Source organism: Pseudophryne corroboree, chromosome 5 (genome assembly GCF_028390025.1).
Source record: "Pseudophryne corroboree isolate aPseCor3 chromosome 5, aPseCor3.hap2, whole genome shotgun sequence".
Classification (NCBI taxonomy): Eukaryota; Metazoa; Chordata; class Amphibia; order Anura; family Myobatrachidae; genus Pseudophryne; species Pseudophryne corroboree.
In genome coordinates, this window is record NC_086448.1 from 23,209,831 (window position 1) to 23,227,491 (window position 17,661).

A 17,661-nucleotide genomic window follows, 5' to 3' on the forward strand; every position below is an offset into this window, starting at 1 on the left:
TTTTGTGTTAATCCCTGAAGGAAAAACTGTGAATATTGTTGACAATTACATTTTGTGATCAATGTGTGCAATAAAATATACATCACAATATTATATGGCACTACTGTCTTTGTAAACTTAGTTCCGCCGAGCAATAACAGACATCCGCGCGAGCAAAGCCACGGGCAAACGCTAGTAAAAAAAAAAATACAACAAACCCAATACTGCGAGTCATTTCCAGGCTGCTGAACACTATGTTGCAAGAAATTAAACCCTCTTCTAAAAACACTTTCCTGGCGTATGGCGGAACCGCAAAATCCCTTGTGATCCCGCTTACAATGGCAAACTTTAAAACAGAAGCGCCATTGTAACACAAAGCTCATCATATTAGGCCTCACAAGTAAGAGTAATCATCTCCAAGGGTGGGCATTCCCTTAAATAGATACGCCGTTAAATCACCATCAAAAACAGACGGCACGTGAAGATGACCAATGCTTCACAGTAACCGCGTCCAAACATCAGACATCGCCGCGGTATCCGGATGATAGGTCAACCCCAACTACGTAGATCCCATATGGTTGACAGACATTCGGTACACTTGGTCAAAAGGTCAACATGCAAAAGGTCAACAGAGCTTATGGGCAATAGGTTCAAATGTCAACATGAGAATGGTAGAAACACAAATGTTCGACGCAACTTTTTTTTTTTGTGGTTTTTTTTTTTTTTTTTTGGGGGGGGGGGGGGGTTTCCCACCCCCAACTTTTTCATACTTTACCATCCATGTGGACTACGGTTGGGGATAGTAACCTGCGACCCTACTGAGCGAAGCAAGCCAAGCGAGGGGGGACACAGTACACTCATTGGGGTTCCATGTGCTTTGACGGAGAAAACGACATCCCACACACGCATACAAATGGTGTGGCGACCATTTCTGTGTCTTTTTTTCCATGTGTCGACCTTTTGTACCTGTTGATCTTCTACAGTGTCTACTTTTTTATCGGTCGATCTTTTCAATGCAGACCATGGACTATACTGACTGGTGTACTATGGAGGAGGAAAAGTGGTCCTACTTTAGATGGGAAACATGGGGCCGAAATAAGAACCTCTGCAGGAACTATTTTTAAGGTTAACTAGTGGAAATTATTTGGCGTAGCCGACAGGGCTCAATAACAAGGAATACAAAACACAAAGAAATAAAAGGCCAATCAAAAACGTAAAAAGTTCTTTGCAATCCAAATACAAACTTAAAGACATCACTTAATATACGTAACTGCCTATCAAATCTGACTCGCCGTTGATGAAACTACAGACTGTAAGGCGTCTGAAGCGAATTATGCCGCACGTCCTCTATTCCGAAACACTTGCTTTAATTAGATTTCTCACAAAATGGCATTTTCTTTGGAACTTGTGACATGCTCTATCATCTACATTCACAACGCGGAGGAAATCCAAAACATAGGACATGACATTGCTCGCATCATCCTATTATTTCGCTCAGAAGGAAATCCTTATGTTCTTCCTGACATCGCCCACAATCCCAGCTAATATCTCAAGGTCAGGAAGCCCAGGCAGAACGCTCGCCTTAATCAGATTACCGGCACAGCCATCACGCCAGATCCCGTGTCATCTCCTTTTGTCTGCGTAAGAAAGCTGCATAGGCTTGAAATGATTAAATATATCATATAAGTCACTTCGCCTCTACAAGGTGACACATTGGATAAAACTCCCCATCCATTCTTCCGCAGTGGCTTTATCATGGCTGGGGGCAGCGCGCAGTCTGACGGAGAAGCCTGGATGTAACAGGCAATGACTGCTCCATACACTGATCAGATTTATGGCAGCTGAATGGAGATTTCTTCCACATGCATCATACAGGACAGACACGAATGTACAGAGAGGTGTTACCGTGCACCCGTTACCCAGACAAATATGGCAGCCTAGAACCTTGCTACTGGCGTACTGTACCCGTGGCATGAATCACTATTTGCTACCAACAGGATGTAAATCCAATCTCAATGGCGACAAAGGAGGGTGTCGTCCAAAAGGGCCTATGTTTCAGAATGCAGGTTACTTATTAGAATTTAATTTAACAACACATTCAGAGTGTTTCCTCTAGATAACAATATAAAAAAACAATATACAAGTGCGCAACCAACAGCAGCTGGAGATAGGATGGTCAAGTCCCTTGAAAATAGACTAAAACAATGAATACATAAACCAGCGCTGGCTGTCAAGAAAAATTACACACAACAGAACGGTTTGTCTTGTTTTTAAAAAAAAGTTATACACAATTTATTACATACAATAAAAATAAATATAAAACAAATAAAATAAAAATGGGTTAAAAAATTGCTTGTGCAATATTGCAAATGAACACCTCTCTAGATAATTCCTGTTAAAAGTATCCACTCATAATGGTTATTTTTGGATTTTCCTATAGCTTGGCTAGGACATTTTTCAGATTCTCTACAGTCACTTGTAATGCAGGATTATTTACCGGATGATTGTATGCAACGATCCCTTGTAGATGTCTCAGCCCAGGTAATTGCAGAAGTTCAGATGGTGGAGCTGAGTGGTAATAAATCCAGGAAAGAGAGGTGGGACTGGCTCAACGCGTTTCGCTGGTTATGCGTCTACCAGCTTCATCAGAAGCTCCTGAAATTACCTTGGCACTATTTGGACATTTGCACCAGCATTAGTACCCGGCATTCCCTACAACCACACATGGAACATTGCTAGGCTGAGACAACTACAAGGGATCTTTGCATACCATCATCCGGTAAATAATCCTGCACTACAAGTGACTGTAGAGAATCGGAAAAACGTCCTAGCTAAACTATTGGAAAATCCACAATAACCATTATGAGTGGACCCTTAACAGGAATTATCTAGAGAGGTGATCATTTGCAATATTGCACAAGCAATTTTTTAACCCATTTTTTTAATTTATGTTTTATATTTATTTTTATTGTATGTAATAAATTGTGTATAACTTTTTTTAAAAACAAGACAAATCGTCCTCTTGTAATTTTTCTTGACATTCAGCGCTGGTTTGTGTATTCATTGTTTCCTCTAGATGGTCAAAAAAGAGTTAGTGGAAGTCAAAACGCTTTACTGAACCACATGTTAAATGGATGAGACTTTAATGTCACTTTTGCACTAGAAATTATGGCGGCATGTCCTATTTATTGATGACCTTGCAAGGTGCGGAATGAGAGGTGCCTGTATTCACCGACTGCGGAGAACGGGATAAGCCATTACTAACGCCATCTAGATAGGAACCCTACTGCTGGTTGCCATAAGCTGAATAGTTATTAACAGACAACAGCAATAGCTGTATACAGAGGGATTCAGGCAAACACATTAAACGGTGGAGACCGCGCACAACGGCGGCAAAGATGGCGCACAGTGAACACAGCGGAGGTGGAAAGTACTTAGGGGAAAAAAATGGACAAAAATGCAGGGAAGTAGTGCAGAATGCCTGGCTTCCGCAATGGAGTCCAATAAAATCCTTTATTTCACCTGGGATAAAAAAGTAATTGCGCAATTTACTTTAAGTATATTAAAGCAATACGAATAGAAGGAAACATGAAAGTCAACGAGAATATAGCCATTTTGTTTTCACTGAAGGGCGATCACTTCAAATCGTGATTGATTTCATGAAAGTAACAGAGAAATGTAATGAAAGAGACCGTACACTGGGCTTTAAAAGGGTGATTTAAAGAAAACTGTGAGAAAACCCTACCGTAAGGCTCAATATAAGATTTTAAACTTCACCAATTTAACACACAAAAAAAAAACACCTTTTGTTGTAGCAACAAATGCACAAAAAAATGTTGACTATAAATTGCCTGAATAAAACTCAGTTGTAACGTTATAATAAGAATTTACTTACCGATAATTCTATTTCTCGGAGTCCGTAGTGGATGCTGGGGTTCCTGAAAGGACCATGGGGAATAGCGGCTCCGCAGGAGACAGGGCACAAAAGTTAAGCTTTAGGATCAGGTGGTGTGCACTGGCTCCTCCCCCTATGACCCTCCTCCAAGCCTCAGTTAGGATACTGTGCCCGGACGAGCGTACATAATAAGGAAGGATTTTGAATCCCGGGTAAGACTCATACCAGCCACACCAATCACACTGTACAACCTGTGATCTGAACCCAGTTAACAGTATGAGAACAGAGGAGCCTCTGAAAGATGGCTCACTACAACAATAACCCGATTTAGTTAACAATAACTATGTACAAGTATTGCAGATAATCCGCACTTGGGATTGGCGCCCAGCATCCACTACGGACTCCGAGAAATAGAATTATCGGTAAGTAAATTCTTATTTTCTCTATCGTCCTAGTGGATGCTGGGGTTCCTGAAAGGACCATGGGGATTATACCAAAGCTCCCAAACGGGCGGGAGAGTGCGGATGACTCTGCAGCACCGAATGAGAGAACTCCAGGTCCTCCTTAGCCAGGGTATCAAATTTGTAGGATTTTACAAACGTGTTCTCCCCCGACCACGTAGCCGCTCGGCAAAGTTGTAAAGCCGAGACCCCTCGGGCAGCCGCCCAAGATGAGCCCACCTTCCTTGTGGAATGGGCATTTACATATTTTTGGCTGTGGCAAGCCTGCCACAGAATGTGCAAGCTGAATTGTACTACAAATCCAACGAGCAATAGTCTGCTTAGAAGCAGGAGCACCCAGCTTGTTGGGTGCATACAGGATAAAACAGCAAGTCAGATTTCCTGACTCCAGCCGACCTGGAAAACTATATTTTCAGGGCCCTGACAACATCCAGCAACTTGGAGTCCTCCAAGTCCCTAGTAGCCGCAGGTACCACAATAAGCTGGTTCAGGTAAAACGCTGACACCACCCTAGGGATAAACTGGGGACGAGTCCGCAGCTTTGCTCTGTCCGAATGGACAATCAGATATGGCTTTGTGAGACAAAGCCGCCAATTTTGACACTCGCCTGGCCGAGGCCAGGACCAACCGCATGTTCACTTTCCATGTGAGATATATCAAATCCACAGATTTGAGTGGTTTAAACCAATGTGATTTTTGGAATCACCAAAACTACGTTGAGATCCCCCAGTGCCACTGGAGACATCAAAAGGGGTTGTATATGCAGTACTCCCTTGACAAACTTCTGGACTTCAGGAACTGAAGCCAATTCTTTCTGGAAGAAAATCGACAGGCCGAAATTTGAACCTTAATGGACCCCAATTTGAGGCCCATAGACACTCCTGTTTGCAGGAAATATAGGAATTAACCTAGTTGAAATTCTTCCGTGGAGCCTTCCTGGCCTCACACCATGGAACATATTTTCACCTAAACTGTGATAATGTTGTGCGGTCACCTCCTTCCTGGCTCTGACCAGGGTAGGGATGACCTCTTCCGGAATGCCTTTTTCCCTTAGGATCCGGCGTTCACCCGCCCCTGCGTCAGCGCAGCTGCGGTAAGTCTTGGAACAGACATGATTCTTGCTGAATCAAGACCCTTCTTATCTCTTGAAGTTCCGGTTACCAAGTCCTTCTTGGCCAAACCGGAGCCACGAGTATAATTCTTACTCCTCTCCTTCCTATAATTCTCAATACCCTGGGTATGAGAGGCAGAGGAGGGAACACATACCCGACTGGTATACCCACGGTGTTACCAGAGCGACCCAGCTATTGCCTGAGGGTCTCTTGACCTGGCGCTTCAGGTGGGACGCCATCTTATGACCACCTTTGGTCTTTCCCACGGTTTACAATCATGTGGAAACTTCCAGATGAAGTTCCCACTTTTCCGAGTGGAATTCATTCCTGCTGAGGAAATTCAGTTTTCCACTCCCGGAATGAACACTGCTGACAGTGTTATCACATGATTTTTTGCTCAGCGAAAAGTTCTTGCTGTCATTGCCCTCCTGCTTCTTGTGCCACCCCGTCTGTTTACGTGGGCGACTGCCATGATGATGTCCGTGACTTTGAAGCAGAGGTCTTCCTAGGCTCAGAGCATTGGAAATTGCTCTTAGCTCCAGTATATTCATGTGGAGAAAAGTCTCCAGACTTGACCACATTCCTTGGAAATTTCTTCCCTGTGTGACTGCTTCCCAGCCTCTCAGGCTGGCATCCGTGGTCACCAGAACACAGTCCTGAATGCTGAATGTGCTGTCCTCTAGAAGATGAGCACTCTGCAGCCCCCACAGAAGAGACACCCTTGTCCTTGGAGACAGGATTATCTGCTGATGCATCTGAAGATGCGATCCGGACCATTCGTCCAGCAAATCCCCCTGAAAATTTTTTGCGTGAGATCTGCCGAATGGAATTGCTTCGTAAGAAGCCACCATTTTTCCCAGGACTCCTGTGCATTGATGCACTGATACTTGGCCTGGTTTTAGGAGGTTTCTGACTAGTTCGGATAGCTCCCTGGCTTTCTCCTCCAGGAGAAACACCTTTTTCTGGACTATGCCCAGAATCATTCCTAGGAACAGCAGACGTATCGTCGGAAAAACGCTGCGATTTTTGGAATATTTAGAATCCACTCGTGCGGTCATAGAACTACTTTAGATAGTGCTATTCCGACCTCCAACTGTTCTCTGGACCTTTCCCTTTTCAGGATATCGTCCAAGTAAGGGATAATTAAGATGCCCTTTTCTTTGAAGAGAATCATCTTTTCGGCCATCACCTTGGTAAAGGCCCGGGGTGCCGTGGATAATTCAACGGCAGCGTCAGAAACTGATATTGACAGTTCTGTACCACGAACCATAGGTACTGAGTGACTCCATCTTGATTTGAACCTTTGTATGTAAGTGTTCAAAAATTTCAGATTTAGAATATGTCTCACCAAGCCGTCTGGCTTCAGTACCACAATATAGTGTGGAAGACTAATACCCTTTTCCTTGATTGTAGGAGGGGTACTTTGATTATCACCTGCTGGAAATACAGCTTGTGAATTTTTTCCCAATACTGCCTCCCTGTCGGAGGGAGCCTTTGGTAAAGCAGACTTCAGGAACCTGCGAGGAAAAGATGTCTCGAATCTCCAAACTGTACCCCTGGGATAATACTTTGTACGATCTAGGGGTCAACTTGCGAGTGATCCCACTGCACGCTGAGACTCTTGAGACGACCCCCCACCTCACCTGAGTCAGCTTGCACGGCCCCAGCGTCCTGCTGAGGACTTGGCAGACTCGGTGGAGGGCTTCTGTTCCTGGAAAGGGGCTGCCTTCTGCAGTCTACTTCCCTTTCCTCTATGTCTGGGCAGATATGACTGGCCTTTTGCCCGCATGCCCTTATGGGAACGGAAGGATTGAGGCTGAAAAGACAGTGTCTTTTTCTGCTGAGATGTGACTTGGGGTAAAAAGGTTGGATTTCCCAGCTGTTGCCGTGGCCCCCAGGTCCGATGGACCGACCCCAAGTACCTACTTTCCTTTATACGACCATACTTTCATGTGCCGTATGGGATCTGCATCACCTGACCACTGTCGTGTCCATAACATCTTCTGGCAGATATGGACAACGCACTTATCTTGATGCCAGAGTGCAAATATCCCTCTGTGCATCTCGCATATATATATATATATATATATATATATAGACTGCATCCTATTAAATGCTCTATATCACTAAAATATTTTCAGTCAGGGAATCCGACCAAGCCAACCCAGCACTGCATTTCCAGGCTGAGGCGATCGCTGGTCGCAGTATAACCACCGTATGTGTGTATATACTTTTTAGGATATTACTCCAGCTTCATATCAGCTGGCTCCTTGAGGGCGGCCGTATGATAAGCGTGTGAGCGCCTTATCCACCCTAAGGGGTGTTTCCCAACGCGCCCTAACATCTGGCGGGAAAAGGTATAACGCCAATATTTGCTATCGGGGTAAACCCACGCCTCATCACACACTTCATTTTATTTTATCTGATTCAGGAAAAACTACGGTAGTTTTTTCACTGCCACATAATACCCATCTCTGTGGTACTTGTAGTATCAGAAATATGTAACACCTCCTTCATTGCCCTTAACGTGTGGCCCTAATGAGGAATACGTTTGTTTATTCACCGTCGACACTGGATTCAGTGTCCGTGTCTGTGTCGACCGACTAAGGTAAACGGGCGTTTTAAACCCCTGACGGTGTTTTTGAGACGTCTGGACCGGTACTAATTGTTTGTCGGCCGTCTCATGTCGTCAACCGACCTTGCAGCGTGTTGACATTATCACGTAATTCCCTAAATAAGCCATCCATTCCGGTGTCGACTCCCTAGAGAGTGACATCACCATTACAGGCAATTGCTCCGCCTCCTCACCAACATCGTCCTCATACATGTCGACACACACGTACCGACACACAGCACACACACAGGGAATGCTCTGATAGAGGACAGGACCCACTAGCCCTTTGGAGAGACAGAGGGAGAGTTTGCCAGCACACACCAAAAACGCTATAATTATATAGGGACAACCTTATATAAGTGTTTTCCCTTATAGCATCTTTATATATATGTCTAACGCCAAATTAGTGCCCCCCCTCTCTGTTTTAACCCTGTTTCTGTAGTGCAGTGCAGGGGAGAGCCTGGGAGCCTTCCCTCCAGCCTTTCTGTGAGGGAAAATGGCGCTGTGTGCTGAGGAGATAGGCCCCGCCCCCTTTTCGGCGGGCTCGTCTCCCGCTCTTCAACGGATTCTGGCAGGGGTTAAATATCTCCATATAGCCCCCGGAGGCTATATGTGAGGTATTTTTTGCCAAATAACAGGTTTCCATTGCTGCCCAGGGCGCCCCCCCTTAGCGCCCTGCACCCTCAGTGACTGCCGTGTGAAGTGTGCTGAGAGCAATGGCGCACAGCTGCAGTGCTGTGCGCTACCTTAAGAAGACTGAAGAGTCTTCTGCCGCCGATTTCTGGACCTCTTCTCTTTTCGGCATCTGCAAGGGGGCCGGCGGCGCGGCTCCGGTGACCCATCCAGGCTGTACCTGTGATCGTCCCTCTGGAGCTAATGTCCAGTAGCCTAAGAAGCCAATCCATCCTGCACGCAGGTGAGTTCACTTCTTCTCCCCTAAGTCCCTCGATGCAGTGATCCTGTTGCCAGCAGGACTCACTGTAAAATAAAAAACCTAAAACTAAACTTTTCTAAGCAGCTCTTTAGGAGAGCCACCTAGATTGCACCCTTCTCGGCCGGGCACAAAAACCTAACTGAGGCTTGGAGGAGGGTCATAGGGGGAGGAGCCAGTGCACACCACCTGATCCTAAAGCTTAACTTTTGTGCCCTGTCTCCTGCGGAGCCGCTATTCCCCATGGTCCTTTCAGGAACCCCAGCATCCACTAGGACGATAGAGAAACATTTTTTATAAAAGATATCTTTAAAAAAAGAAAAAGGAAAAACAATGCAAAATGGCACTGCAGAAAATTCTGTTCATCCGACTTCCCTTTCATGCTATTCTCTCCGCTCCCTCTCATGGCTCTCTCCAAGCTCCCTAACCACTTCCTCTCAGTCTACTTGTAATCTTATCGCCTGGACAACCAAAACCTGTCTCATTGGTCTCCTCCCCCTCCCCCCCCCCCCCCCCCCCCAATCCCCAAATACATCTATCCTCATTGCTGCCTTCCTATCTCAGTGTTCTGACTTAACCTTTCCTTCCACTTCCTATGACTATTGCCTTTCCTCTATACCGATCACCTCCTCCAATTCCTGCACTCAAGACTTCTGGTGCACTGCTACCCTTTCTCTGGAACTCTCTCCCCAACCGTATGAGACTGTCTACCAGCTTGCATTGTTTCAAAAGTGCGCTGAACATGCACCTGTTCAGTAAAGCCCCCCCAGCTCTCCTCAAACTATTAAATAATGTCATTTGCCCTCCCTGCCTCATCTACAGTAGTACCCATGCGCAGGACCCTTCTTATTACCAGAACTACCCCTACCTCCAGTACTCTTCCACTCACAGCCAGCCTCTCCGATCCTCTCTCTCCTCCCTCCTGGGGGCCCTAGCTCATTGAGTGCTACTGTTATGAACGGTTTAATATTCCCCTTTGTACCTTCTCATACTGAAATGTTCATGTTTCAGTGAAAGTTGTTCCTGTACAGCGCAACGGACATTTGGCGAGGCGTTATATAGATGATGATAATACATTGTTTCTTCAATAATATGAACACTGTATCTAAGCCTTGAAAAAGAGCTCATTTGGCTGGAAACGCGTTGAAGGTGACCACCGGTGACTATAAGGACTATCAGGACCAGTGGGGAAACTGCCCGGTTTTAAAGCCTTGAAGCCCAGTGGTGTGCGTATTCCGGACAGCACTCTGCTCAAATAGCACCAGTGGCTCCATCTACAAAGCCAGGATAAAGATTACTCCAATCCACACACACCCGGACTATTGGAAATGATTTCCAAAGGTTGTATTCTTATTGCTAGATCAGAATATCTTTAAAGCATCTTTTGTTTCAAAACTGTACCTTTTGGACATATCTCCATTACCATTCTTGCAATTCATGTAATGTTTTCAGGATAACTTGTTTTACATCGTTATTTATACCTGTCCTAATTTCATTGTATATCATCGTTTTTACTGTGTTATATCACCTGGTGTTGTGGTAGAGGAGGAGGGTCGCTACAAAGAGACCGCTGGAACTAAATATTCATTGCAAACCCCTGGCAGTTTGACGTATAGGTGCGCTGCGTCCTTTCTATACAAGACTGATGTGCACGGGATGGCGCAGACTATATAATCATTATCTTCATCCTATAATTCTCGCATCCCACAGAGGTGTACAGCAAAATGACCACACTCTACCATATTAAGCAGCCGGACACAACACAATGACAGCAGAACTGCCCCTACGTTTACCAATGTAAAAGAAAGTATAGTAGCAGCGCTCTCTGATTTCCAGTTTATGTAAAAGTAAAGTCGCTCTACTATTCACTAGGAAATAAGCACCTGACTAGGAGAAACCACTCATTCTGTGAAGCTTGGATCAACATAATTGATATTGTGGCTAATAGTGAACTCAGCGTTACTGTACCTGTATTGCATTATTTTGTTGGTGCCCCCTGGACTAAATGCTAGGGTTGTTAAGTACTGGCTGACTGCAAGGCTGTTCTAGGTCAGATATCTGGTATATGTTAAGGGGACACATTCTTTTGATGCCTTGGAAACTACATGCAGCCTCCCCTCTGTTAAGGAATGGAAGTACTTACAGTTGGTCTTCCATCGAGAGAAAGGAGAGAATTACGACATTTGAGCTCATTTTTGAGACCGAATTGGAGTTGGATTGAAACGCTATAATTCCCGGCGCAAAGGAATTAGTGTAATCTTGTGACATTCAAATTTCTATGTTATTACACATAGACTTTTTCCTAATTATACACCAAGAGGGTGCGCACAGTTGCTTACCGTTGTTGTCAGTGTATTGGAATATCTACTTCCCTCGCCATCTGTTTGTCACAATCGACCAAGGAAGGAAGCGTCGCACAATGCACTGGAAAGTGACGCACTTATATATATTTAAAGAGACCAAACTTAAGCAGACAATCCCCTGAAAATTAGGGAGAACTAACCGCTGTAGTAGATTTAGCCAATTACCTGCCAGGTTTTGCGGATGCAGAATTTGCAACATACCCCAATATCTCATCCCAGGCTTGGGTGGTGAGGCTGACTCCATGACTGTGAGGGAACATGGCGCTTCTGCAATGTGCTCCATCCAGTAGGAAGACTATGACCCCCATAGCGCTGCGAGTGTAAATGAGCGAGGTTTTCTTCCCACAGTTACCCACAATGAGTGCTGCCACATACCTCACGAGGTTACGACAAGAGCCGTTGCACTTAATACAATATCCCCCTATACAGATGGAGCCTGGCTCATCTAGCCTTCTCTAGTGCACCATGGTGCACCAAGGTTTATTAGCATAAGCCTTTCATTAATTGTTCTCAGCTGCAATACAATACAGAGAAAACAATACAGCAGGGGATTAATTCCGACAGCCCTGGCTCAGTTAGTCCTATTAAAGGGATAGATGAGCAGGGCTTCATCTGTACATGCAGGTGATAGAGCCAGGGTTCTCTGCACTGCAGTCAGAAGAGCGCCAACCACTAAGTGCTATGAGTTCTCTAAACCAGCCATCAGCGGCATGTATGTGTTGCCTGGGTATTCCTGTTACTGTATAATGAAGGGGCCACACAGGACACATTGGGAGAAATGTACTAAGCTTTAGAGAGAGATAAAGCAGAGAGAGAGAGATAAAGTTCCAGCCAATCGGCTCCTAACTGCCATTTTTTCAAACACTTTACCTCTTTCCACTTAATCAGTCTCCAAGGCTCAGTACACCTGCCCCGCTTACTAGTTGCAAGGTGCGGCACCAGCAGATGTGAGGGACAAAACAGGTAACAGATGGCACTTACTTGCTTTAGATTTCTCTGTCCACTGCCGAGCAAAGATTTCGATTTATCTGCTAATTTCTGTGGATGAGAAGAAAAAAAAAGGAAGAACGCCATTTATATTCCCATTACACGATGAGAAATGTCCGGAGGGAACGCGGTTCTAAGTATGCAACATTATTCAAATATAGGCAAACGAGGGATTTTAAAACGCTTAAAAAAAATTCCAATGTATTTTTAAATGCTTGCCACTCATATATATCTCATACGCTACAGGGCATGGCTGTGCCGGTAAACACAAATGCAGATTAAGGATGAAAAACCAACACAATTTCTATGTAAATTGATATTTTAAACATTTTTAAAAGCACGGCAATGAGATTTTTTATTAACTATTTCGGTTTTATTGAGCTCAAAAGGTGAAAAGGTAAACAGTAAAAATGCCATACCATAAAGCAGGAGAGCACTTTCCCTGTATAAATACAGGTGTCTCCCATCTGCGGACCTGTCACACTCACTCATGCGGTTATGTAAAATCTGGACACAGACTGCACAGAGGATCCGGCGGAACCCATTACAGGCTCAGCAGAACAAGTGTCAGTAGGACTGCGTCGAGCTTCTCACTAACCACTATTGTTGTATGTATAGAACTAAGTGGAAGCTATCTGATAACAAAATAGTTACAATTCTTTTTAAGTTAATACAAAATTCTTTATCAGCTGATTTTCTTAGGTAGCGATGCTCTGCGGAGAGAGTGAACATTTGTGAGATCATGCTCTAACTCTCTGCGCATTACATCTATCCAGGAACCCCCTCCACTGTGCAGTATGGTTTTACCCAGGTATGCAGACTTTATTTTTTTTTACTCATACATTAATGAATAAATATACTTCTGGTGCAGTCACATAAAAATATAAAATACCCCCACACGGGTATTAATGTAATAAATTATATTATATATATATATATATATATATATATATATACAAACAAAGAACCCAGCACTCACCAAAGTAAACTCACTTATCCTCAGCAATTCAATAAATAAATGATGGGGGTTTAGTTGGTGGATTGGCCAATGCACGGAAGCCTGCACAACGATTTTCAAGGTACCCCACCTTCATGCAGGTCCTACACTATCACAGAGTCTTATATATATATATATATATATATATATATATATATATATCTATCAAATACCACTTACTCATCACAAAATCTCCTGAATCATAAGGACTGGGAACTTGACATTTGGATAGTAGCTTGCTTTTGTGACGCAGGCACGCACTAAGAAAGGATTTTTTTTAAATTCCATCCACAAAGGGGTTAAAAGGGGTAAGATAATTCCCCCCTCACAGAGAAGAGTTAAGACAGCCCACCCAGACGGCTATAAAGAATGCAGGTTGTCGGCGATACCAAGTGGCGGAGGGGTGAGGACACAATGCTCTGTACCTGAATTTCAGTGCCAGTGGCCATTATTCATATAAGGGAGCCACATCAACTGCCACCCTAACACTGTCAAACATCGCCGAGTGTGGCTCCTCTATTTGAATAATGAACTGCTCTAAAATTGCCACTGGCAAGGAAGTACAGCCTTATGGTTCAGGAAATTTTGATGAGTCAGTGGTGTTTGCCTTTTATATATACACTGCTCAAAAAAAATAAAGGGAACACTAAAATAACACATCCTAGATCTGAATGAATGAAATATTCTTATTAAATACTTTGTTCTTTATATAGTTGAATGTGCTGACAACAAAATCATACAAAAATATCAATGGAAATCAAATTTATTAACCCATGGAGGTCTAGATTTGGAGTCACACTCAAAATTAAAGTGGAAAAACACACTACAGGCTGATCCAACTTTGATGTAATGTCCTTAAAACAAGTCAAAATAAGGCTCAGTAGTGTGCGTGGCCTCCACGTGCCTGTATGACCTCCCTACAATGCCTGGGCATGCTCCTGATGAGGTGGCGAATGGTCTCCTGAGGGATCTCCTCCTAGACCTGGACTAAAGCAGGCGCCAACTACTGGACAGTCTGTGGTGCAACGTGGCGTTGGTGGATGGAGCGAGACATGATGTCCCAGATGTGCTCAATTGGATTCAGGTCTGGGGAACGGGCGGGCCAGTCCATAGCATCAATGCCTTCGTCTTGCAGGAACTGCTGACACACTCCAGCCACATGAGGTCTAGCATTGTCTTGCATTAGGAGGAACCCAGGGCCAACCGCACCAGCATATGGTCTCACAAGGGGTCTGAGGATCTCATCTTGGTACCTAATGGCAGTCAGGCTACCTCTGGCGAGCCCATGGAGGGCTGTACGGCCCCCCAAAGAAATGCCACCCCACACCATTACTGACCCACTGCCAAACCGGTCATGCTGGAGGATGTTGCAGGCAGCAGAACGTTCTCCTTGGTGTCTCCAGACTCTGTCACGTCTGTCACATGTGCTCAGTGAGAACCTGCTTTCATCTGTGAAGAGCACATGGCACCAGTGGCGAATTTGCCAATCTTGGTGTTCTCTGGCAAATGTCAAACGTCTTGCACGGTGTTGGGCTGTAAGCACAACCCCAATCTGTGGACGTCGGGCCCTCATACCACCCTCATGGAGTCTGTTTCTGATCGTTTGAGTAGACACATGCACATTTGTGGCTTGCTGGAGGTCATTTTACAGGGCTCTGGCAGTGCTCCTCCTGTTCCTCCTTGCACAAAGGCGGAGGTAGCGGTCCTGCTGCTGGGTTGTTGCCCTCCTACGGCCTCCTCCACGTCTCCTGATGTACTGGCCTGTCTCCTGGTAGCGCCTCCATGCTCTGGACACTACGCTGACAGACACAGCAAACCTTCTTGCCACAGCTCGCATTGATGTGCCATCCTGGATGAGCTGCACTACCTGAGCCACTTGTGTGGGTTGTAGACTAGATCTCATGCTACCACTAGAGTGAAAGCACCGCCAGCTTTCAAAAGTGACCAAAACATCAGCCAGAAAGCATAGGAGCTGAGAAGTGGTCTGTGGTCACCACCTGCAGAACAACTCCTTTATTGGGGGTGTCTTGCTAATTGCCTATAATTTCCACCTGTTGTCTATTCCATTTGCACAACAGCATGTGAAATTGATTGTCAATCAGTGTTGCTTCCTAAGTGGACAGTTTGATTTCACAGAAGTGTGATTGACTTGGAGTTGCAGGGTGTTGTTTAAGTGCTCCCTTTATTTTTTTGAGCAGTGTATATAGATTTCAGGTAAAAGTACTTAACCAACCTATTACCAGTCAGGAGAGGATAGTGTCTCAATTATCAGAGGGTAACCTGTCACTTGAACTAAACATTGCCGAACCTCTCAGAGAGCAATAGGAGGAAAGGAGAGATAGATATTTTGACTCTTAAATGCATTACAGGGAAGCTTGCTAGCCAGCAGCTGCTTATCTGCTGTGTAAAGGGCACTGACAGTTCTCCCTTACGTGTTGTGCAAAAATCTTTACCTTTTTACCTCAAAGGAGGAGCCCTAAGGAGAGCGAGACGCTAAGCAAGAAGACTTAGGTATGTTTGGAATAGAGTCAACCTATCCCTGAAAACCTTACATATTTAACATAAAGTGGGCCTGTTGTCCCATAATTTACAGCACTGAGCAGGGCAGCATCAGAGGCGGGACAGGGCAGAGAAGGAGGTGGATTATTTTCCTCAGCACCAGCAGTTACAGCACTGAGCAGGGCAGCATCAGAGGAGGGACGGGGCAGAGAAGGAGGTGGATTATTTTCCTCAGCACCAGCAGTTACAGCACTGAGCAGGACAGCATCAGAGGCGGGACGGGGCAGAGAAGGAGGCAGATTATTCTCCTCAGCACCAGCAGTTACAGCACTGAGCATGGCAGCATCAGAGGCGGGACGGGGCAGAGAAGGAGGTGGATTATTCTCCTCAGCACCAGCATGTACAGCACTGAGCATGGCAGCATCAGTGGCGGGACGGGGAGAGAAGGAGGAGGATTATTCTCCTCAGCACCAGCATTTACAGCACTGAGCAGGGCAGCATCAGAGGCGGGACGGGGCAGAGAAGGAGGCGGATTATTCTCCTCAGCACCAGCAGTTACAGCACTGAGCAGGGCAGCATCAGAGGCGGTACGGGGCAGAGAAGGAGGCAGATTATTCTCCTCAGCACCAGCAGTTACAGCACTGAGCAGGGCAGCATCAGAGGCGGGACGGGGCAGAGAAGGAGGCGGATTATTCTCCTCAGAACCAGCATGTACAGCACTGAGCAGGGCAGCATCAGAGGCGGGACGGGGCAGAGGAGGAGGCGGATTATTCTCCTCAGAACCAGCAGTTACAGCACTGAGCAGGGCAGCATCAGAGGTGGGACGGGGCAGAGGAGGCGGCGTAGTATTCTCCTCAGCACCAGCATATACAGCACTGAGCAGGGCAGCATCAGAGGCGGGACGGGGCAGAGGAGGAGGCGGATTATTCTCCTCAGAACTAGCATTTACAGCACTGAGCAGGCCAGCATCAGAGGCGGGACAGTGCAGAGAAGGAGGCGGTTTATTCTCCTCAGCACCAGCATGTACAGCACTGAGCAGGGCAGCATCAGAGGTGGGACGGGGCAGAGAAGGAGGTGGATTATTCTCCTCAGAACCAGCAGTTACAGCACTGAGCAGGGCAGCATCAGAGGTGGGACGGAGCAGAGGAGGAGGCGGATTATTCTCCTCAGAACCAGCAGTTACAGCACTGAGCAGGGCAGCATCAGAGGCGGGACAGTGCAGAGAAGGAGGCGGTTTATTCTCCTCAGCACCAGCATGTACAGCACTGAGCAGGGCAGCATCAGAGGTGGGACGGGGCAGAGAAGGAGGCGGATTATTCTCCTCAGCACCAGCAGTTACAGCACTGAGCAGGGCAGCATCAGAGGCGGGACGGGGCAGAGGAGGAGGCGGATTATTCTCCTCAGAACCAGCATGTACAGCACTGAGCAGGGCAGCATCAGACGCGGGACGGGGCAGAGGAGTAGGCGGATTATTCTCCTCAGAACCAGCAGTTACAGCACTGAGCAGGGCAGCATCAGAGGCGGGACGGGGCAGATAAGGAGGCGGATTATTCTCCTCAGCGCCAGCATGTACAGCACTGAGCAGGGCAGCATCAGAGGCGGGACGGGGCAGAGAAGGAGGTGGATTATTCTCCTCAGAACCAGCAGTTACAGCACTGAGCAGGGCAGCATCAGAGGCGGGACGGGGCAGAGGAGGAGGCGGATTATTCTCCTCAGAACCAGCATGTACAGCACTGAGCAGGGCAGCATCAGAGGCGGGACGGGGCAGATAAGGAGGTGGATTATTCTCCTCAGCGCCAGCATGTACAGCACTGAGCAGGGCA

General features: G+C 46.0%; 1 protein-coding gene across 1 annotated transcript in view; it reads right to left on the reverse strand.

Annotated features, from left to right (window-relative positions):
- The window catches only part of TSNARE1 (t-SNARE domain containing 1), a 230,143-nt gene that overhangs the window by 119,964 nt on the left and 92,518 nt on the right, over nt 1-17,661 (reverse strand). The window contains exon 6 of the mRNA XM_063925132.1: nt 12,337-12,393. Within this exon, the coding sequence (XP_063781202.1) occupies nt 12,337-12,393 (57 nt within the window). The remainder of the gene's footprint in view (nt 1-12,336; nt 12,394-17,661) is intronic.